At 32.3% G+C, this 24,221-nt stretch overlaps 1 protein-coding gene across 10 annotated transcripts in view; it reads right to left on the reverse strand.

The window, feature by feature from the left end:
- The window catches only part of narya (RING finger protein narya), a 213,841-nt gene that overhangs the window by 161,548 nt on the left and 28,072 nt on the right, over positions 1 to 24,221 (reverse strand). For 6 of the 10 annotated variants that reach the window (XM_085820189.1, XM_085820187.1, XM_085820186.1 and 3 more), the window contains exons 3-5: positions 21,761 to 21,822; positions 17,679 to 17,753; positions 3,900 to 3,956 (exon numbers count right to left, since the gene is read on the reverse strand). In XM_085820189.1, coding sequence (XP_085676315.1) covers positions 3,900 to 3,956; positions 17,679 to 17,753; positions 21,761 to 21,822 — 194 coding nt within the window. The remainder of the gene's footprint in view (positions 1 to 3,899; positions 3,957 to 17,678; positions 17,754 to 21,760; positions 21,823 to 24,221) is intronic. The other 4 variants (XM_085820190.1, XM_085820192.1, XM_085820193.1 and 1 more) reach the window with 2 other exon arrangements.

Here is a 24,221-nt window from a genome sequence, read left to right on the forward strand (position 1 = left end):
ATGTGTTTTCTGGTGCAGACTCACTGGTGGCTGTTCCGTGAAAATTGTCTCACTGAATTTTCCATTTAAATAGGCTGCAGTAATATCCAATTGATGAAACTGCCAGTCTTGCTCAACTGAGAATCCTAATAAAGTTCTAATTGATTTTGTTTTTATTACATGAGAAAATGTCTCTTTGTAGTCAATTCCTTCGACTTGGGTGTAGCCACGAGCAACTAAACGAGCTTTATATCTTTCCACTTGTCCATCTTTGTTAAGTTTTCTCTTGAAGACCCACTTGCATTTCATGACTTTCCTTTCTTCTGGCCTAGGCACCATGTCCCAAGTTTCATTTTGTTTAAAATTTTCCAACTCTTCTTCCATGGCTAACTTCCATTTTTCTGCATCTGGACTAGTTAGTGCCTCTTCTAAAGTTTCAAGATCACTCTGGAAAGGTTTCTTGGGTGTTGAGCCTGTTTCTGTTTCTTGGATTATCAGCTGCACTGCATTCCACTTGTAATTCCATTTATTTCTGGAAGATTTTCTTCATAAATCTCTGAATTTTCTATAATATAATCCTTTGTCCACTTAGGCGCTGAAATTTGTTTTCTAGGTCGAGTCTCGTTTTCTGGTGTATCCTTCACTTCCTTCTTTTCCTGAGAGCCTTTGTCTACCACTTTGTTTTCAACTTTATCATCTTGAGATGTGTTTCTTTCAGAAACTTGTTGCAGGGGCAATGTTATAATGTTTCCTGTCATGGAAGGTTTCTCTTCAAATATGAAATCTCGGGATCATGCCCAAGAAGATAGCCTTTAGTTGTCTTTTTGTCCATCTTTCTCCTCTTCTGAACTGGGACATTAACATAGCAAGTCAATCCAATGATACATATGTGTTTTATTATGGGTTTCTTTCCCATCCATAATTCATAAGGACTTAAATTAGGAACTGAAGACTTGCCTGTCCTATTCAATATATAAACTGAAGTACTGACGAATTCTGCAAATAGGGAAGCTGGAAAGTTCACTTCTTCATTTGAGTATTTGAGAGTTCTGGCCATTTCTAGAACTGTTCTGTTCTCTCGTTCAGCACTGCCATTTTGCTCTGGTGTATATGGAGCTGTGAGCCTCTGGGAGATTCCATGTTTGTTCAAGATCTTTCAAACGGCTTGGTTGTCAAATTCTCCACCATCGTCACTGAGGATTTCTTTAACTCTATGCTCTAAGTTCTTAGCATGAACTATGAAATTTTCAAGCACATCTTTTACTTCTGATATGTGCTTTAAAAAAAAAAACGTATCGAAATTTGGTGTGGGCATCTTTGAAGATTGAAAAGCAATGGTTTTCTTAAATGATTGATCAAATGTCCCGCAAATGTCTGTTAAGAATAATTCTCCAGCTTTTGTAATCTCTTTCCTGGTTCCAAACTTTAAATGGTGAGCTTTCCCATATACACAAGCTTCACATCCGCATAACAGCTTAACTGATATCTTTGCAGCTTCCATTAACTTCATATCAGACTTAATATTCAACTCTTTCTCAACAATGGCCTTTACATGCTTTTTATCTTGGTGACCCCAATGTTCATGATAAAGTTGGAGAGTTTATTCATTATTCTCAGTCATGTTTATGTCAATGTGAGTTTCAGGAACTAAGGTCTTCATCACGGCTTTGAAGAGACCCCCACCAGCATTTCTTGTACCAAGTAGAACTATTTCACCATCTATTTTTAAATAGCAATCCTTAAATGTTGATTCAAACACACTGTTCTGGTTTCTATCTTGAGATGCTAACATGGAAAATAGATTTTTACTTATTTCTGGAACACACCAGACATTTTCAAGACTTTTGATTTGATTCATCCCATTTACAATGGTCATTATCTTGATAGTGCCTTTTCCAGTTGTTGGTAATGACTTTCAATTTGCTACAGTGATGCTATGGGAAAGCTTAAATTTTAAAATTAAACTAAAATTAAAGTCTAAAAAATAGTGATTGTTATTGACAACATGGTTTGAGGCCTCATTATCAATAAATCAATCATCAGAATTTGTTTCTGCAGAAAATATTGCCTCATCTACAGCTAGAAGTGTCATATTTGCAGCAACACTGTTCTTACTTCCTTTGTTTGGCCCTGTATGTGGACTAGGTTTTGGTGGTATTCCCTCAGTTATCCATTTCCTGCATGTTCAAACCCAGTGTCCACTCTGGCGGCAATAATTGCACTTGTCATTGCTTTTCCTGTTAATAGATGATTTCCGCTTAAATTCCCAATTTGCTATCAATGCTTCCTGATCTAAAGTTTCTAAAAAATTTGGATCTGTCCTTAATTCTCTTTCATGGGTGCACAACTGTGTGGTTAATTCGTCTAAAGTTCTCTTTTCATGATTAAGAAGTAACTAACTCGATTTGAAAGTACGATAACTGGGAGGGAGAGTATCCAATATTTTACAAATCAACAGCATTTCTGGCAATCTGTTTTCTTCCTTATTTTCAAGTCCACTGTTCAGTTCATTCCACAGACTTTTCAATTTTGATAAATGAGCTGCCATAACATCATCTTACCAATTGAATTTGAAGAACTGTAAACATATGTTATAAAATTTATTATCAGACAAATCTTCGAATACTTTGTGAAGTTCCAGCCAAATGTCTCTTGCGCTTCAAATCTCATTACATTTTGTAAAGTATCTTCAGTCATGGAGTTCGTAAGAATCATCATAGTGCACTTATTCGCTTTTTTAAAAACCTTCATGCCATCTCTGAATCGCTTTCGAATCTCTTTGGCGGCCACATGATCAGGCTTCTTCAATTTTCCTTCTTCAACTTCTAAAGTGCTTTTGTGATAATTTAATACGAAATTAATTCAATATTTCCAAATAGGCCAATCGCTTTTTCCGCATAACAGCTTAACTGATATCTTTGCAGCTTCCATTTTCGCGAACTAATTTGCTGACTCGCGTAAGGCTTAAGAACTGCCTTGTTAGGCTTACAAACTGCCACTAATGTTTATCTCCCATTTGCTTCTAAATTTTTCTATGCAGTTAGCATGCTGGGGACATAACCTAATGAAGTCTAGCATTAGGAATGGAGACAAATAAATAAGCAGAGATTCATCTGGATTAACATATATTGAAATACAAAATCATTATACGCACAATAAGTTTTACATGGTAAGCATGGTAAAGTAAACCATTGACAACAACTGAAACCGTTGCCAAAAAAACAAGAAATAAAAATCGTGTTGCCACACATGTTGCAAAATACAAATGGGAAATATAATCATAAATTAAAAGTTATTTACAACACTTCCCCTTGATTAAATTATCAGATAGCCTGGCTCAGTAAAAGTAGGCGGCCAGTGTAAATCCGATTCAAAATCCGGTTACGGCCACGTGTGTGCTGATAATGACCCCGTGTTTCTGAGATTCCTTTGCCAATGCTTTATTTTTCTTTTTCCCTTTTCTAGTCATTTCGTTCTCCTAATGAGGAGGGACCTTTAGCTGCCCTCGAAATCGATTGAGTGTTTTAATATATGTATGCTAAATACAAGGTTGGTATTGTGATTTTAATTGACACATGAATGTATTTTGTTCAAACTGCATACACATAACATAAGCATTCTGTTTCAAAGATCCAATAAAGCATAGAGGTATCACACTTATATTATTAGTATTTTCATTTATTCGAAGTAATTTTAATTGTCTATAAAACTTATTTTTGAAAGCATTATTTCATTACTGAAATTTTTCACACATCAACTAAATTTTAAAAAAAGTTTTAAAAACTAAATAATACTATTTGTATTTTATTTTAAGCACTGGGGTAGGAGATACCTCACATGACCATTCAAGCAAATTTCAGGACCAAGCTTCCTCAGTGTTAATTAATATTGCTTTATTTACAAAATAAAATAAAATATACCTGCTTTTTCTGGTAAGTCATTAATCTTGCTCTATGATTCTTTTGAAATTCAAAAACCTAGAAAATTATCATATCTTATTATATGCAAAAATAACTCTAAAATTCATAATTAAATAAGTGCATGAAAAGTTTTATTATAAATATCATTAAACTAATCTATAGTACACGGCATGTTTTTAAAATAAGTACCATTTCAAAATTTGGCATGGCAATGCTGCAACAGACATTCTGCACATGCACGCTATTTACCTACATCTGTTGGGAAGACAAAGCTACCATTACAGAAATTTTCAACCAAGTTTGTTTTTGGTATTTAAAATGGCTCCGCCGATAGAGAATCTATACAACTGTCGAATATGATCAATGATTTGTTTCCTTACCACTAAAAACATGAAAGCGGCTGAAATTTATCATTATGGAAAAAACATTATTGAGTGATGAAATGGTACATAAATAAGTTACAGCATTTAAAGAACCTTATACGAATGTTCATGCTGATGAACAAAGTGAGCAAATTTGTGCCATTAATTGAAGACCTGGTGTAGAATGCTGATGAACAAGTGAAACAGAACAGATGTTTTATGATTTCATCATTGTTTGATGGCTTACCTAAGGTTTCACACAAAGTTCTATATGAAATTGTGAGTGAATGCTTAAATTACTAAAAATTGTGCACACCAAAAACATTGACAGAAGTATGCAAAACCAAACGTTTGAATAGTGCTTTAACTTTTCATCAGCAGTACAGTCAGGAAGGTGATGATTTTTTAAGCCAAATTGGCATTAGGCAACAAAAACCTGGGTGGCTTGTGCTACACCAGAATCGAAGCAGCAATCCACAGAATAGTGGCATTCATTATCATCTAAGAGAGTGAAGTTCAGACAAACAGTTTCAGTCCAGAAAATTATTAATACTGTGTTTCAGGACATGAAGGGATGTTGCTTATGGATTTTTGCCTCAAAATCTCATTGCGTCATTTCGCTAGGAGCATCTCGATCACCCTCCATACAGTCCTGATCTAGTGCCCAGTGACTACCTCCTGCTCCTGCATTTGAAGAAGCACCTAGTTGGCCTTCACCAAAACAATAATGACGAAGTCTAAACGATGGTGCTGCAATGGATATCAAATCAAGCAGCAGACATTAATAAAGAAGGAACTCAAAAACTGGTTGTATAGTATAAGTGCTTTAATATCAGTGGAAATTATGCATAAAATTAGACTGAGGTATAGGCTTTCATATATATATATATAAAACTGTTAAAAAAATTCTATTTGTTTCTTTTTTTATTTTCAAGCAGTACTTACTATAAAAATCTGCCTCAAACATAACAAATTACAGTTCTTGACTTCAGACAAACATTAACAAGAAAATATATATTTATGAAATAACATCTTATGAATGAAAATTATTCATATGCATGTATACAAAAAGTTACTGAAACCTGTTAAATAACCTAATACTTTTCAACTAGGATGTATATATATGCATTACTGCAAATAAAATAGTCCATTAGAAGGTAATGGAAATAGAAGAGAATAAAAGGAAGAATTCTTGTTTAGCTCCAACAGCATTAAAGCTTTGCTGCCAACATGTGGCAAGGTCATTTATACCATATTTGTAAAAATCAGCAGCTCTGGAAGTGATGAAGTCTTCCACTGCTCAATAGATAAATGAATTATCAGTAGGCTCAAGCGCCAGAAATTTAGTTAATAGCTCAAGTGCTAGGGCAATGTTCAGACAGTAGAATGGAAGATGAGACCCAATTTCATATCCTTAAATCCTCTGTTGATTTGCTATGTAAGTGGTCAGGTGTTATCCCAAACAGTGGTGTAACTAGAAATCTTGCCACCTCCTTCAATGATTTACAGTGTTCCAAGAAAAGCATACAAAGTAAAAAAAAAATTAAAGGATTCCAGAAGCTGATGTTTTGATAAAGACTTTTATCAGAATTGAATTAACTGTTAAAAAAAGTGTGTTCTGAGGACCCATTTTATGCCCCTCCAATAGAGGTACAACATGAGAAATGCATAAAAAGGAGAATATGTTTCCTGCAAAAATTGTGAAATGTCCATTTGTCTTTATTTGGGTATATTTTTTAGCATCAGATGGTTTTAATGAGCTTATTTTATTATTTATTTATTTATTTATTTATTTATTATTATTATTATTACTGTTTACTTGCGTGTGAGAGAGCATTTTTTTCTTTCACTGGAATATATACTGATAACGAATGAATAAGTCTATATGAAAAAGAAATGCGAATGGAAAATATAACATAATGAAGAATATAATGAAGAAGAAAACTTAAGGTTTTTTTAGGATATTTAATGTAAAATTACTAGAATTTACATAAAAATATATTTTGAGCTTTTATACAAAATCTACACCAATCTAAGTTTTTTGCTTAAGTTTAATGCATGTATCATTTAGAGTTTATATATTTATTTTTTGGTATATTATTGAATATGTCATATTTGTAACCTGACTTTATCATGATGCACGGCATATTACTATAATTTTGTTTCATATATTTACCTATTATCTTGTTTGTGTTTTAGTTTATAGTATAACCAGTTATTTATTAATTTGTTAAAACACATTTATCAGAAACTTCATAAGTACACAGTTTCAATAAACTGTTTTTAAGAAAATGCACAAAGCTTTTTTTGCTTGCCTTGTTTACTTTCTTTTGATATGATAATTTTGATATGTTTGATACTTGAATATATTATTTTTATAAAAAATAAGTGTGCTCATTGTATCAGTGCCCTGTGGTTCTCATGTTGTATTGAGACTTCATTTTCTCCATCACCAAGTTGACTCATTTTCATGCAAAATTATGTATCACTTCAAACCCTGCCTGGAGATCTTGAACGTACTTCTCAGTCAATGAAGGTGCATCTGGAGGGTAACCAAACAAAAGATCACAATGTAGACAAAGGTCCCAAACAAACAACAACTGGGACGGAGAATAGCCAGCAGTCTCATGAACAGAACAATGACAGGCCAGTAAGAACAGAGGAACTTTTCATCCCAGTCCTGTTGGTTTCTCAAAACAATCATTGATAGGTTATTAAGTAGGGTTCGATTAAATTTCTTTACCATACCGTCTGGCTCTGGATGTAAAGCTGTCCCTTTTCTTGGATTTTGTCAATGGCGAGTAATTTATAGAATTCTTTAATTACAGTGCAGATAAAATTCTTTCCTTAATCAGAATATAACTGACGAAACACTCCAAACTTGGAAATCTTATGCTGCATCATTACCTCTGCTACTGTGGCAGCCTCTAGATCATGGATAAAATACACTTCAGGCCACTTTGTAAAGCAGTCAATAAAAACAAGGATGTATTTGTTGCCATTAGCAACTCATGGCAGAAGCCTCAGGATATCGAAAGCGATGCATTCAAAAGGCGCTCCTACACTGTAATGCTGCAGCTTCCCTTGGCTGTGTTTCTTCGGTCCTTTTGCACAAGACTGACACCACTTTTGAATATCAGCCCTTGTTTTACTTCAGAAGAAACACTCTTGAACTCTATACAAAATCTTCATTATTCCGAAGTGGCCTTCTGTCAGACTGCTAAGTAGTTCTTTCAAAATGTTCAGGATACAGAAGCTTGAAAGTAGCAGCTGCCACTGGAATGCCTTTTCATCACCCAATCCGAACTTCCAGTACAAGATGCCATTTTGAATACGGAGCGAGTCCTAGAGAGCTCAATAATGCTTTGTCATAGGAAAATAGATCAAAATGTCCTAGTAGGTTTTCTATTTGAAGACTCCATTGAGTCACTTACCGGTTTAATGTCACTGTCTTCCAATTGGTCTTTCTTGACTTATTCATCACTCCATGGGATTGGGTAAGACAATGCTGATGTTCTAACTTGACATGTGACCAGATTAACCAGCTTGTATTTACTTTCAACACTAGAATAATATCAGCAGCTTTCTGAGCAGGGTTTTCTAGACCGGAAGTTGACATTTCCATGTGACGATCCTTTCTGATGATGGATATTGATGCCATATCAATGAAGTCCCCATAACCATCTGGCTATTTGGCCTTCAGTGTTCTTGAAATTTAATAGCTAGGTCAACAATGCATCATCTATGTGGAGAGGAATTTTCTGCTGTACACGTAATGGTGGAAATGCACTACTGCATTAACTATGGCCAGCAAATCTTTTCTGTTGAAAAGTTATTTCTCTTCAGTTTAGATAGACACCTGCTCAAGTATGCTACATGTACTTGATCATTTATATCTTAAGACAAAACAGCATTGACACTCTCATTGATCGCATCTGTGCCAAGAATAAACGCTTTACCAAACTGAGAATACATCAGATTTGTCGCAGATGTTAAAGCCTCCTTTAATTTGTTAAACGCATTCTCACATTCTTTTGTCCACCAGAACTTTTGCTTGCTCTCTGCCAATTTGCATCTCTGCATGGTCTCCATAAGACATTTGAATGTTGCTGCATATTACATAACCTAAATGTCATTACCTTGAACTGTCAAAGTCCTTGTTCAGTAGAAAACGGCATTTTTTCTCATCATCATAGTGTATCTCTACCTAGTCTCTACCTACCAATATCCACTCTTTAAATCAAGCACCAAAATCCACCTGCTTCCAGAAAGAAAGGAGAGGGTAGCTGTCCTTCTTCGAGATGTGTAGTCCGTGCTAGTCAACACAAAATCTAATTGAACCATTTTTCTTTCTGACCAGGATGATGGGAGAGGCTCAAGGACTTGCTGAAGCTCAATGATATTGCTTTCTTGCATATCCTTTAGAAGTTTTCTACCTCTTCCTGTTTAGCAATTAGTAGCATTTTGAATGTTGCTTGATTGGTGGATGATCTCCCAAATCAATTCTATGCTGCGCAAAACTAGTTTGACTTACGCAGGAGATGTACGGGAGAAAACCTCTTGAAATTCAGGAATGAAACATTCTACAACAATTCTCACATCATCACTTAGTTCCACATCCTGCAATAATTATGATGTCATGGTTCTCCAAAGAGAAAGAGACTGAAGAATTATTGGTTCATTTAATGCAGGTTATTGGAGTACATGTTGTAACCACTTTGCCTTTTCAAACAACTTTCCTTTTATTACTTATATAGGCATCTCTCACCAGATGACAGCCATTGATAAGTCAATGAGTCCCAAGATTACTAGTACTTCTTTAGGACTGTTACAGTTCTTATGCTATTCTATTATGTCGTACTAGAAATTTCTGTTTTCAGCTATGGAACCAGGAAGTTAAAATTTGTTTTTGCAAGTACTGTTCTATCATCTTGAGCTATCATTTGGGGCTTGAGTTATATGGGGTTACATCCTCAGAGGCAGAATGCAGTTTGTTATTTTAAAGTCCACAGAAAAAATGCAATTCCTTGGAAATTCTAACCTGAGCATGCAAAGGCTACAATACCTGCCATGTATGCCATCTGATTGTAGGCGACACCTCCAGATCTGATGTTAATGTTTAACTTTCCAATGATGTGGATTATATCACCAGACACAGTCTGCAGGTTAATGGAGGGTGGTGTTTAGATGAGTTTACCACACAGTTATTGAGCCACATCTTTTGAGAACACAGTAATATTGGCTTCTGTATTGATGGTCATATTGCAAGGAACTCTATTGAGATGGTCCATGATGAAAAGTCCATTACAGCAGCCACTGATCGCAGAAATCTGAAGCACTTTAAAATACAGCCTCTCAATATCTGGCAAACTCCACTCTGCAAGGTGGCCACTAATTTGTTTCCTGCCTCCTTCTTTGAAATCAGTTCCAGCTTCCGTGGCTTGGAGTGTTCTGAAGGTCCTTCGTACGTGGCCTTCACTACTGCAATTCCAGCCCTTCATGACTGATTTGTTATCACTCTTATTCCACCTCAAAGCAAATTCACCACTCCTATTCACCTATTGATTTCCATAGTAAAAAAATCATATGGAAAGCAGTAAATTGTTCTACTCCTTCCCGACCATTAGCAGCTCTGAGTGAGTGATGGTTTCTACGTGTTACTTGCTGGGCCACCTCAAAATTTATGGCTTACACTAAAGTGCTTTTTAAATCCCTGACATCTGCCTTTCACAATGTTATCTGTATCTCAGGATCCTGATGATCCCCACTGATAAAGTACTAAAGAGACAGGATTTCCCTTTTCTATTGGGCAGTTTGAAAAGACGAGATGAGACAGCCTTTCATTCAGAGTTGAAACTAACTGCACATCTAAATAATTCAACTAGGGAAATCAATGCCCCGAGACAGAACAGGTTTGGTAACAAACCAATCCTGAATTGTTGGCAATGCGATGATGAAAGCCACATATGAACCAAATGAACACAAGGCCAAAAATTATGCCAATTTCTTAGCCGTATTAGTGACAGATAATTTTTTATTGCTGCAATTTTTGATCTTCCAATTTGATTCCCCTCTCAAATATCTTATAGCTCAGATACTGCAATTCTTTGGCTGTAATTTTATATTTTCTCGCACTGACTTTTAAAGCTGCTTCTTTTAGAAGCAAAATAACTTTGTGCAAATCACAAATGTATTCATAAATTGTCTTGCTAGTAACTATTTTCATCATTATAGATATATGTTTATTTTGCCAGCACTGGTCTTAGAATTATGTCCGTGGTTCTTTGAAATGTTGTGGGGGCTACGCAAAAGGCTAACAGTATTTTAAGGAAGGCATAAACCACTGATTTCATAATTAATTTGGTTCTTCGCACCTCTTTCAGGTTCACACATATCTGAAAATATTCAGAGGTGAGATCTTATGTCTTCATATGTTTTGTGGATTTTATTTTTTGAATGATATCCTGAATAATTGGTAATGGGTAAACTGAATACAGTACAAAGTCCGTAATCCAGACTTGTTGGGACTTTGGTGATTCCGGATTACAGATTATCAATTTAAATCTGGTAAGATGGCATGCAGAAACTATACAATTAAAAATATGAAACCATAATTTATGAAATAAAGAGCAATTATGATCTAAAGGGTATCAAAATTTACAAAAAAAAAAAAAAAAAAAAAAAAAAAAAGGCTTAATATTTATTTGTTTACTTTATTAAACATTTCTTTCAACGTAAGTTGTTCAAGTTGCTTCGTTTTTTGTGCTAATACTTTCTCTTTAATTCTATAAACAAACATAATTTCTTCTTCAGTTACAAAGTTCCACTGTTCAAATCCTGTAATTGCTGTGTCAAAAATACCGACTAACTTGTCAATCGAAATGTTTTCGTTTTCAATAACCTCTCTGTCACTTTCTTCACTATCGGAAGGGGTACACTGAAACATGCTTTCACTTTGTAGATCCTTTGGTAGCTTCAGAATTGGAAACTCTTTTTGACATAATCCACAGTTCAAGCTTAATTTTTATAAAATTGCTCTAACAGTCTTCAAAACATAATAAGCCGGATCCAATTACAACATTAAGAAACAGCGCAATCTGCAACATTAACTGAAATGTATTAGAATCAGTAAAGATAATGTTAGTCTAGCTTATACCATCCGTTATTCATTAAATGCGCATGCGTAAAACACACAAAAAAAAAAACCGTTCGTGGCTTTGAGGTCCGGATTATGGACGTCCGGATTACGGACTTTGTACTGTATTTTATTATGCTATTTAATCTTCTATTGCCAATAGCACAACACAATGCTTTAAAATCCGTAGATGGGAGATAATTTTTTTCTTGACATAGACCAGAAGGCTATCATAGGAAGTACTTATGGGGACTATAATTTTTTTCCTCAACATTTCTGCAAGGTGCTTTTCCATGATTTCCTCTTTAATTTTGTTACAAAGGTGGGATTTTTCTCTACATGGGGAAGGGTCAGGGATTTTCTGTTTTTATAGTGTGACTGATCACATGTGTCAATCCTGGGTTATCTTCAGACATGCCTGAAACATTTCTTATTGACTGCTCTAATTCTTTCTTTTCTTTTGGCTTCAGTTCCTTCAGGTCCAAGATTGGCGGCTTTATTTATTTTTCCCTAGCTTGTTCATATCAAGCTATATCACATCTTCCTAAAAATTAATTTTCGTAGCAGCAGATTTAAAAAAAAATCCATCCAAAGTATTACATTTGCCTGTAAATTTCTCACCAAAAAATAAAATAATAAGAATAATAAATAAATAAAATCTGAACGCTTTCAGATTATTACGCCCTAACAGATTTTTTCCCCCCACTTACAGACGCATACATGTTTTGAGAGCATTTGGGCTAATTTCACAGTGTGCTAAAATTATTTAAAAAACAGCATATCTTTAGAATTTTTGATAGACAGTCTTGCCCGCTGGAAATAAAAATATTTTATTCTGTACAGTGTTGCTACTGCTTGCTTTGAAATTGTTGAGTTTTTTTAATCAAAAATTCATTAAAGTTTTATAAAATATAAAACAGGTAATAAAACAACTTTGAAATTCTGAATTTGGGCTTCCAAGTGTCCATATTCGGATGGAGGACTATATTACTCAAAATTTTATGACTCTAGGTACCATTGCTTATAATGCATGACACATACATACATTCATGTAGATTCTTCATAGTTTCTCTAAATACAATACACAGTGATATTATTTGGTGGCAATAATTTGAAAAGTGATTTGGACATTTACAGTGATTCGATGCAATATGCCGTTTTAAGACAAATAGCCCTTCTGGGCTAAAAAAAAAATCGGATGCTGATTTTTACACTCTTACACTCTTAGACTACGTTATGTGTTTAGATGCAACTGTCTGTTGTTATTTATTTCAAGAATTACAAGTAGTTTTATCTGTCACACAAGATAAGCCTTTATGTTCAGTTCAGACTAAATAAAAAGGTTCTTTAAAACCTTCTTCTGTATTCTTCTTCCAAATGTTTCCTCTGGAGTACTATCACCTTCATTCCAGCCACATCAAACAGCCTCTGTGACTCCTAAATTTTTTTAGGAAAAACGTTTTCTACCAAAAACCTTTTTTGCCCCTCGATGACCAAAAATGCATTTGAAAACATGCCCTTTAACAAAATTTGAATCAATGGAAGGGTCTAATTTTTAATTAGTACCACATTCAACTGAATTTAAGAGGGTTTTTCTTCTATTTAGAGTGACTATCCTCTATGTACCACAGTACCTCTACCTAGTTTAAAGGTTTCTTATCTTTCCTCTTTTTATATTTGTTTTGGCAATCACCGTTAGCAGATGAAAAATTCTGCCGACTTTGACACTGCTTTATGCTGTCAGATCTGGGACCATTTCAGCTACTGGCTTATGGAAATATCCACTAAAACTTTGGTCATATTCCCGTCTCATTTAAAATACTTGCTTTGAATTTAAGTCCCATGCTAATTTTGCATATTAATAATATGAATAAAAAGTGAAACTTAAATCTGAAGTAATATGGTAATTATATATTACCACAATATCTTATTTTATATTACAGTCAAAAGTCTTTAATCCGGACTCGTCGGGACTTCGGCGATTCCGGATTATCGATTTTTCCGGATTATAGATCATCAGTTTAAATCTGGTAAGATGGCATGCAGAAATTATAAAATTAAAAATATGAAACCGTAATTTATAAAATAATGAGCAATTATGGTCTAAAGGGTATCAAAATTTACCAAAAAAGAAGCCTAATATTTATTTGTTTACTTTATTAAACATTTCTTTCAACGCGCGGATGCGTAAAGCATACCTTACGCATAGCCGAAATTAGAAAATTGCAACCAGAAAACTATTTGATTTGTATTCGTGATATTTATAATGACGAGGAATTTGATTTAAATCGTATAAAGACGGAGTACATCGAAATTAAATACTACATTTAGTAAGGAATTATAAGCCGAATAAAATAAAAACATCTGCCCTGAAGATAACGATAGTGTTGACAGATCAACTTCCAGTTCATTGCGCGCCGCGACGTCCCCCCCCCGCGCAGAGCAGCGTGAAATTGATAAACAGATTTCGGAACGGTTAGATAAACAAAGGATATGCTTTTATCCATTTTTTGTAGCAATTCGTTTTTGTTTGATGGACATCGAAACATACTTTCGTTTTCTAGATCCTTTGGGAGCTCCAGCATCGGAAATTCTATTTGACATAATCGAAAGTTCAAGCTTACTTTTAGAAAATTGCTCTTACAGTCTGCAAAAAATAATAAGCCGGATCCAATTCGAAGATTAAGGAACAACGCAATTATCAACATTAACTGAAATAGATAATTAGATAATTTTAGCTTATACCGTTCGTTATACATTAAACGCGCACGCGAAAACGTATTCTGCACTTGCGCAGACGCATATGCGCAGTCGTAAATGTCTTACACAATTGCATAACCTTAAAAGAAAATTAGACTTGTAATTTAAAATATGAGAAATTCAGTATTTATTAAGAGAGAACGAGCATTACTCAACCATGGAAAACAATTACATTCTTTTTTTTAAATTTTAAATAAGAGTTCAATTTACAGAACTAGTTTACAATGAGAGAGGGGAAAACTTTGCAGAACTAAGTTATATTAAAAGATTTAATGATGGAATTTCAGTTCAAAACAGAGAAAATAAATAATAAGCCATCTTTATTATATTCACTTGGCACCTAAAAATAAATACAATTTATTTTTCATATTAATATTTGAATAATTTAACTTAGATCAAAATTCTGAACATTTTCTAAATTTTCATTATATAACTGTTTTTCCTTAACAGATAGTAATTTAAGTAAAAAAAAAAAAAGAGAGAACTGTTCTGAAAGACGGGAAATTGCTTCATGCAATTATCCTTTAACAGTAAAAGCTTAACTAACTGGCATACTCAGAAATTGCCGAATATCTGAAAATTCTGGATAGTCCAGTGTAACTGGTAAAAGAGGAAAGATTGTAGCTGTTCTTTAGATTTTTCAGCTAAATAATGCTTTTGACATTTCGATATGTGCATCATATAAAAAATAGCCCAATGGAATGGAAAAATAATCTGCTTAGCAAGTACAGTAAAACTCTTTTATCTCTGCGAAATATCGCGAACGTTATTTTGCAATATATGCGCCTTAATTCTTCCGTACATGATATTACACAATATGATATTACACAACAGCTGCCAGTATTCGGAGAATAAATAACTAAATAAAGGAAAACGCCCCTTTGTTTTGTATGGTGAGCATATTTATCATTGAGCAGGACACATCACGCTCCGTGCGATATCCCTGCCATACTTATATTAATTAATTACCAATCTGAGGTGTTTTTTATTCTAATTTTGAACAGACTGCATTAAATTTCTGGAACAGAATCATTTTTTGCTTGGGTTGGTAGACCGCAGAACTTTTAGTCCTATTCTATCCAGGTTGGAAAGTGACCAAAAAAAAAGGTCTTTTGCTTGCTTTGTTGCGAACTATAACGGTTTCAATATTCGAGATTTTGCAGAGAAAGAGGAGAACCCCCAACTTTCGTACTGTATAATGCATTGCCCCCCCCAAAAAAATATTTTGACTATTCAATTACTTTCACTTTATTTATACCATTCCGAATAGTATTCCTTAGAAGACTAATCTGTGTTAAAACACACTTTTTTGAAGTTTATCTATACTTCAGCAGTTACTGCAAATATATTGTTATAAATATTCATAGATATGCTCATAATATAAGCATACCGATCATAATAAACGCGAATATGAACTGACCACTTGGAACGAGAATGTAAATTAGTCAAATCTTGATAGAAATTCAAATGTGTGTAATATTGGGTGGGAGCAAAAGCATACGGAATGTATTAGAATTTTCTACTGCTTTCACAATTCTTTAAACAATACAATGAAGTGCACCTGTCTGTACTCACGTGCACCAAAGGCTATGTTAATGCAGAGAAAGGGGCAAAAAGCTACTTCTGAGAGTATGGTTCACTATCTGACGTTCCATATAAGGAAGAAAAGTTGTTTATTTAGTTTCGGCTTTGGTACGGGGAGAAAATTTGCACTTGTTTAAAAAAAAAGCATTAAAAGCAAAAAATAAGCACTAAAAACAAAAAAATAAGTGCTTTAGAGAAAAAGTAAGCACATCTGAGGGCTTTTATATTTTATTTTCAAATATAAGGATTTATAAGCACTTGTAAGGACCACTACGAACTCTAACAAGTAGTGGCTGCTTAAGACAGTTTTCATATATTTCCACATTTAAATCTGGGTGTCATTAAGAATTTGAAAATGTTCTAGAAGTAAAGGCTAGTTCAAACAGCCCAGAGGTTCCCAACCTTTTTTGGGCCAAAAAAGCCATGCGCTTTTGCAGCTGAGGATGATGGTTCGGTAAAACCATCGAAACTAGTCCTGTGAAAATTTGAAAATATAACGCTGATTTTTGTTGTTTGATTTCTAAATTCATATTTTCTCCATTCATTAACTGGTTTTCAATTCCTGTACCAAACTGAAATGTGATGTCTCATGCCTTTCCTCCCATCTTCTATCCCTATTTCCGAGGAAAGTATTTGACCGGTAGGACTGCAAAATGTAAAACCTATGCAATAAGTCAAGCAAAAGCTACATATAATCAAAGTTATGTGATATATGAAATAAATATTTTACTATTAAAATAAATAAGACTGAATAACGATCACAATGAAATGATGCATACATATGAAAGACATATGAATGAGAAACATATAAATGGTGCTCCACTGCATAAACAAGGTAACAGAAACAAAATCGCAGACTCTAATAGCAAAGAAGTTCAATTTTACTTAATGTGCTTGATGTATTGACGCATTTTTTTTAATATTTGGCATAAAATTGCTTAGCTTAATTCTTAAATCACATCATTTAAGAATATTCAGTCTGCTTCTTGTTTTCCATAGTAAATAAGTTAATTGAAACCTGCTTCCACTAGACGGAAAGGTCGGTAATGTTGGTTTGGCAATGATATTTATTTCGGGATATTTCTGTTGGAAGATATTTTAATTTCAAAACTAAAATACCCATACATTTAGAATAAAACTTGTGCTTGAATATCCTCCTTCAGTGCAATCAACTGTTCTTGCATCATAGTATCAACATCAGATATATCGCAGTTCAGGGGTTCAATAAGTCATGCTGGCACATTCAAATTATTAATGTCTTGAAAGCGAGCATTAAAATCTCCTTTTCAGTTTTGCGTATGGCTTGTATATAATAAACATCTTCTAAGGAAATACAATTCTTTTTAACACCATGCAGTAGCATTATGTTATCAGAATTCTTTTCAATTCATAATACGTCGACATAAACAAGTCAAACAAAAATTGAAAAAATAAAAATATTAATGATATTTAAATATATTAAATAATTTTAGTACGTTTTCCCTTTACATATAATTTACATAACTTCTTCATTACTACTTAATATAGCTTTATATCAATAAACAATTAAATATCAATTTTATTAATAATAATTATTTTGGGGAGGATAATCAATAGGATACTGATTATGTCATTAATTGCCAGTGTATATTCAGCTATTGACCCCTCGATATTCACCAGTTCCATATGAAATTTCATTGACCTCATTGAGTCAATACTAATCCTGTTGGGAACCTCTGATTTAAATAAAGGCGACACATTCCTTCAAAAATTTATTAAGTTGTATATGACTTATACTTAATATAATATTATAAGTGTTACTTAATATAATATGATATTAAGTGTACTATTAGTGGTAGAACGGGTAAAATATTTAGCTGCTAATTAGTTTAAAATAAAATAAGAATAAATTTTTAACTATGACTAAATCAAACACAAAATTAGTCCACCAACACCAACCTGCAGAATTTCTTTCAATTTTTTCCTCAGTATTTCACCTGGATCCATAAAATAAATCTGCACATCAGGTTTCATCTGTATCCCAAAAAATACATAACAATTACATCAAAACAACATCAATATAGAAAACATAATTTATGGTACATAATTTTGTAAAAACAAAATAAAACAAAATGTTTAAAAAATAGTAAAAGATTAATACAGAAATTCTCTCTCATTGACACAATTAACATAATAAGTAAAATAATAATGTTTACAGATTTTGTTTTAAAGCTAAAGGAATGTAACATATAAATCTTTTTTAGATAAATACATATATTTCCATTTGCTTAGTCTCAAACTATTTCCATAGCTTACTCTTCAGCTGGCTACACATTATTTTAAAGCAAAGAAACAGAAGAAAAATTCAACTTAAAACAAGTGATTACATTGAAAATATTTATTTGAAACAAAATTATTCAAAGTTATTTTTTATCCCATAAAGTACTCTTATGAATGTTACAAAAATATAAATATAAATTTTTAAAAATTCTGATCTTCAATCTTACTGAAAATTCATTGATGTGTATTATTTAATCCTAAAATAAAAAATCCAATGTGTACACCACGACTTCCTCAAATGGAATGTTAAATTATGTGACTTTTTTCCTGTATTTCATTTAAACTCATTTTCTTGAATTTCATTACAGATAAATTTTTCATTTAATTAATTCAGCTCTCACTTCAAGACAAGGCAAAAATAGATAAAACCTCAAAATATCTTTATTAAAAATTGAAAAATATAAAACACCAAATACAGTAAAAACAATTAAAAAACAATTTTATAATTCAAATTAGAGTTTCTACGCAAAAATAAGCAATTCAGCCAGTGGGCAAGAGGGCAGATTTTTCGGTGCACAAACTGAAAGTTTACTTTTGGCCCCACTTGGCAAAAAGATACTTAAGGTACAGAAACTGACTTAATTCACTATTCTGCCAAATTTCAAACGTAAACAAACATGGCTGCTATGCTTAAAAAAAATTAGGCTTAGCTGCACTTAAACAACTTTTAAATCGTTAATAATTTTATAACTATTGCATGCAGATTAACTAAAGGCATAAAAACCTTAACCAGATGATAAGAACATAATTCAATCATTTGTAACTCAAAAACTGCATAAATTAGCAACATATAAGAATACAAAAAAATTAGCCCACAGAGCCGAGTAACAGAGTTGGTATATATATATATATATATATATATATATATAAATACATAAAGAAACTTAAAAAGAGGCAAAAATTAAAGACTAATTTTTAAATATGTTGTGCACTATACAACAATATTAGTAACTGCATCCTTGTATATGAGGTTTAACACAAAACCTAAACAATTCAAAATTAAAAAAAAAGATCATAGTAGTACAAACTCAAAAACTAAAAATGCAAAAGGGAAGAAATATACATTAATCTCCTTTTATTGAAATTCCAATTCAGAACTCTTTAGGGAATAATGAATTAAAGCTTCATAAAAGTTGATTAATATGCTTTAAAAACATCTATTTGTATTGTGCTCTATATTTATATTTGATTTTGAATTTGCATATACTAATAATTTCAGATCAATTTGGGTGTTTTTTTTTTTTCCCACAAATGGTCATTTTACATAATGTACAGTTTTATGGGTTTTTTGTGTAGTCAATTTGAAACAATGTTATGTTTTATCCTTTTTTCCAAGTGTTTTGAAGATGTGTAGGGAAAATCCTGGTACCTTTCAGATTCACTTTTTCGCTTTTATATATGAATTTTAATATAATGAAAATTTGTTTCATTTTTCAGTTATTGATCTCAAATGAACTAGAAGAACGAAACACGTTTTCAAAGCATATTCATCAACTTTTAAGAAGTTTTAATTCATTTTTCCCTGAAGAGTTCTGAATTCGAGTTTCAGTAATCTTAATCAGTTAATTTTTATATTTTTATTTTTGTATATTTTTTCTCTTTTGCATTTTTAGTTTTCACATTTGTACTACTATGATCCTTTTTTAAATTCTGAATTGTTCAGATTTTATGTGAAACTTCTTATACAAGGATGTAATTATGAATATTGTTGAGGAATTGCCCTGCTTTGACCACGATTTTCTTTTAACTTGCTCTAAAGTTTATATACATATATATTTATATACATAGGCTCTAAGTTTATATATATATATATTTATTTATAGGATAATTTTTAGGATTAATTTTTTGGATTATTAAATATTTTTTCAAGGTTTTAGATATTTAATTTACATATGCTCTTTGAATTTAAATATTACAAATTAGTCACAGCAATAATTAATCTTTTTGTATATAATTAAATTTTCATAATTTAAAATTTAAATTTAAATTAGCTTTTAATATTTGTTAATTTCATATTTATATACTAAATATGACACTCGAAAATTTTCACGATTACAATACTTCCCGGGTAGATAGACTTTTAAGGTACCCCTTGTATTACGGTGAAGTTGTTTGATTTATCGCCAAATTGTTGTTTGATTTATGGTAGCCTGAGTAGTTGAATGTTATGGAAACCCTATTGTGACGTAATCGGGTGCATGATTCTGGGAAATTTTGAATCATGAGATGTTTTGTAAGCGTTTTTGTGGTGTGTGTTGCTTTGATTCTTTAGACGGTAGAATGGCCGAATGTAGTAAGATTAATTTGAAGTTTCTGTACGATTTGGAACGAAAGGGGAAAAGAGCTTTAATTGACTGGTGTGTAAATGAAGGTTTACTTAGTAGTCATTATAAGTGTCCTGTATGTAGGAAGGATATGTGTCTAGTCAAACATAAAAACCGTTTAGATGGATTTGAATGGGTTTGTAGGAAGAAAGGTTCAGATGGTCACTATGTGAAGCGTTTGATCAGAAAGAGTACCTGGTTTGAAAAAAGTCATTTGAGTATGATTGATATTTTGATTTTTACGTGGCTCTGGGTGTACGAAGCGAACTCGAAAATCATGATAAGTGAATATTTGCTTTTGGTAGTCCTTAAATGCATAACATATTTTTCCTTTTTTATGTTATTTTATTGTTTGGTTTAAAATGTATTTTATTGAGATTATGTATTTTTTGTTTGCCTATATTGTAGAATTGGGTGTTCCTTTGACTTTTTGAATGAAAATATATCGATGTGTACGTGGACAAAGTAAAGGGAGTGCGCAATACAAATTTGTGCAATTCTGGGATTTTTTTTTTTAAGTGAAAATAGGTCGACATGTACAAAGTTAAAAGAGTGCGCAATGCCATTTTTGTGCAATTCGGAGACTTTTTTAAAGTTAAATTAGGTCGACGTGTACATGGATAAATGCAAAGGAGTGCGCAATGCCATTTTTGTGCAATTCGGGGATTTTTTTTTTTAAGTGAAAATAAGTCGATGTGTTTATGGATACCGAGTTTGTGCAATTGTTTTGTCTGGTTATTTTGGCTTTGTGTAGCGGCGATTTTTGGCGCAAAAATCGCCGCTTCGCAAGCCAAAATAACGAGTCAAAGAATTGCACAAAATCGGTATCCATGCGCCACCAAGTTTCGACAAGGGGTACCCTAAACTATACTTTTACCTACTTCCCTTACTGTGTACAAGTAAAAAGGCACATTTTAAAACAAAAATAATGGACAGTTTCAATAAATTTATCTACTTTCATTTAACAAATATCAGCTTTACAGACATATGAATGGCAAATAAGATTTTGAGATAGATGGAATTTTTTAATCACATCTTTCCCTTAAGGAGGATTCATTACCTTATAAATTTAAGCATATCTTAACTTAGAACTGAAGCTTTTAATATTTATTCCAACTTAAAAAACAATTTTAATAAAGTTACCAAGCTAAAACAAATGTAGAAATATCTTCCAAAAGATGAGAAAAAGGCTATTTTTAATAATAATTTTTGAGATATTAGTTCTCAATAATATTATTATGAAGCTAATATAAATACTTGCTATGTCTTTTTCAATTCAGAAATGTATTTACAGAATTTAAAAACAAAAATTTCGAAATTAAAAAATACACATGACTACAGTAACTGAATTTAATATATATTAAAAGTGATAATTACCGAGGAAGAAATATTTATTGTAAGACACTTATTACCACAAAGCTTACACAGTTCACGAGCACCTAAAAAATAATAAATAAATAAAACACTAAATAAGAAACAGACATCAGAAATAATTTTACAACTATCTGCCTTGAAAAAAATTAGGAATATTTAATTTTATTAAACACTTTAAAATAATGGTACTTTCTTATTATAGCGGCACCCGAGATTGAATTGCTAATAACCAAGATATCTCGTCATGTGTTCTTGTGTTAGCATCCAATTTATTTTTTCTAATATTTCTGAACTTGCTTTGGTTTTTCAATAATATTCCTTGCTTTTTTTGTGAATATCTGGTTAACAGTCTTTAATTTACCAAATAGAGAGGTGGATGCTATATCATTTTTTTTTTTTTTTTTTTTTCTAATTCTCGTTTGACATTATGCAAAAATAGTTGCAACAGGAAATTATATATTAATGACATTATCATTTGGAGGTGAAATGCTAAAAATCATAAAAAGAAGAAGGGCCTCCATGTTGAATTCATGTATTCATAATAAACAGAGGAATTGATGTCCTTCAATTGGTGTGACAAATACTTTAATATGTATGAAAATTCTGCAATTGACTGGAACAGTTACACACAGGAAATGTTCTTTACATCTGATGCAAAGATTCAATGGGCGAATAAGCAGTCCCAATAAAACAGCTGAAATCAATGACAGTTTGTTCATTCGACAAAAGAACATCAGAGGCACAGTGTTCCCACAACAATAGATTTTTGGAGGAATATGCCATGAAGATGGGAATGCTTTGTTGTCCAGATCTCAAATACAGATGCTGCTAGTACACTAATGGAGAAAATTAATGAGCGCAAGATGGATATACCAACTCTATTCAGACTGCTGGAAGGGATATAAAACAGAGAAACTTGAAGAAGCTGGTTAGAGTCATTTTAAAAATTATTAAAAATATTCTGAGCAACCAACAACTGAGTATTATTGCTATTATTATAGGTCATGTCATTTTGTTTTTACATTCGTGCTTATAGTTGCATAAGGTCGGAGCCACTAAAATAAGGAAGTATTAAAATAGCATTTATATAATTTTCATTTCCTTAGCATTTAGTCAAGCTTCTTAACACTCAAATGACTAAAGCAGTTTTGGGATCCAAATAATTTAATAAAATAAGTGATAAGAATAGTATATAAATAAGTGAAAAATATAAATTATTATATTAAATATTACAAATTAGATTAGTTAATAGGGATTAGTTAATAGGAATAAACTGCCAAAGTAAATATTACAATTTAATTAAAAAAATTTATTAACCTAATTAAAAATATTTTTAGCAAACAGTGCTGCAAAACCCATGTGATCTGGTTGAATCCCAATACTGGACTAAAGCACTGAACAATTATAGTCTATTGTATGTTCAACAACTTTATGGTTTTTCTCATATATAATGTAAGCAAGAGCCAGCTTTATTCAAAAAGTTCTCCTCAAAAATGTATTACCGTATTTGACGGCATATAAGACGCACTTTTTTTCCCTAAATTTGGTCTCAAAAAAGTTACTTGCATCTTATACATGAAGGTAATTGCATTCAATAATTGGTTATTTGGCTTTTATGAAACGTGAGAAGTAAAAGAAACCACACTATTGAAACTTTTTTTTCTTGTGTGTGGCCATCTAAATAAGGGTGTGTCTTATATGCCATCAAATACAGTATACAGTGACTCGCATTTGTTTTTAAATACTTATATTCTTGAAATTTATTTGCACAAATCTTGTACACTGAAACAAAGACTCCAAATTTTTTCCCAATATAGTATTCTTTCTATTTTATGGCTTGCTTGTTACAAACTGAATAAACTAGCATCACAATATTATTTGCAGTGAAATAGCTTATTCCAAAAGTGTCTAAATTATTATACAAGTTCCTGATTAACACTTTTCTTCTTTAACTCCAACATTAAGATATTTTGGAAGATTATATTTCTTGTCATTTTTTGGATTTTAAATAAAAATAGATCACAAGAATTATAATCTGCTTTTGGAATTTATTACTTGCTTAGCAAAATATATTAACAGTCCCATATCCGAAGTGAACATGGCAAGACACTACAAATTAACAACAGCTACTATTCGAAATTTAACATTCACATTTTTAAAGATGATAATAGTATTAAAAAATTCATTATGCAAAGCGTTCAGCTATCTTTTATTTATGCAAATGGTAAAAACTGCATGGATCTGTTCAAAATGCACTGAAGGCTGAAGCACATTTCAAGCTAATGCAAAGGAACTGGAGTTTAGTCCCATGAAAAATTAAAAAAATAAAAAAACTAGTGATGCAAAACTTGCAATACATTTAGAAGAATGGCTTGCAATAAACATTAACCCTGAAACTGTTAAAACAGTCATTAGAACACATGGACACACTAGGGTGATCAGCAAGGAAAAAAATTCTTCTTCA

This window comes from Stegodyphus dumicola, chromosome 7, assembly GCF_044657685.1.
Source record: "Stegodyphus dumicola isolate Sdum_Otavi_A_Nest chromosome 7, ASM4465768v1".
Taxonomy (NCBI): domain Eukaryota; kingdom Metazoa; phylum Arthropoda; class Arachnida; order Araneae; family Eresidae; genus Stegodyphus; species Stegodyphus dumicola.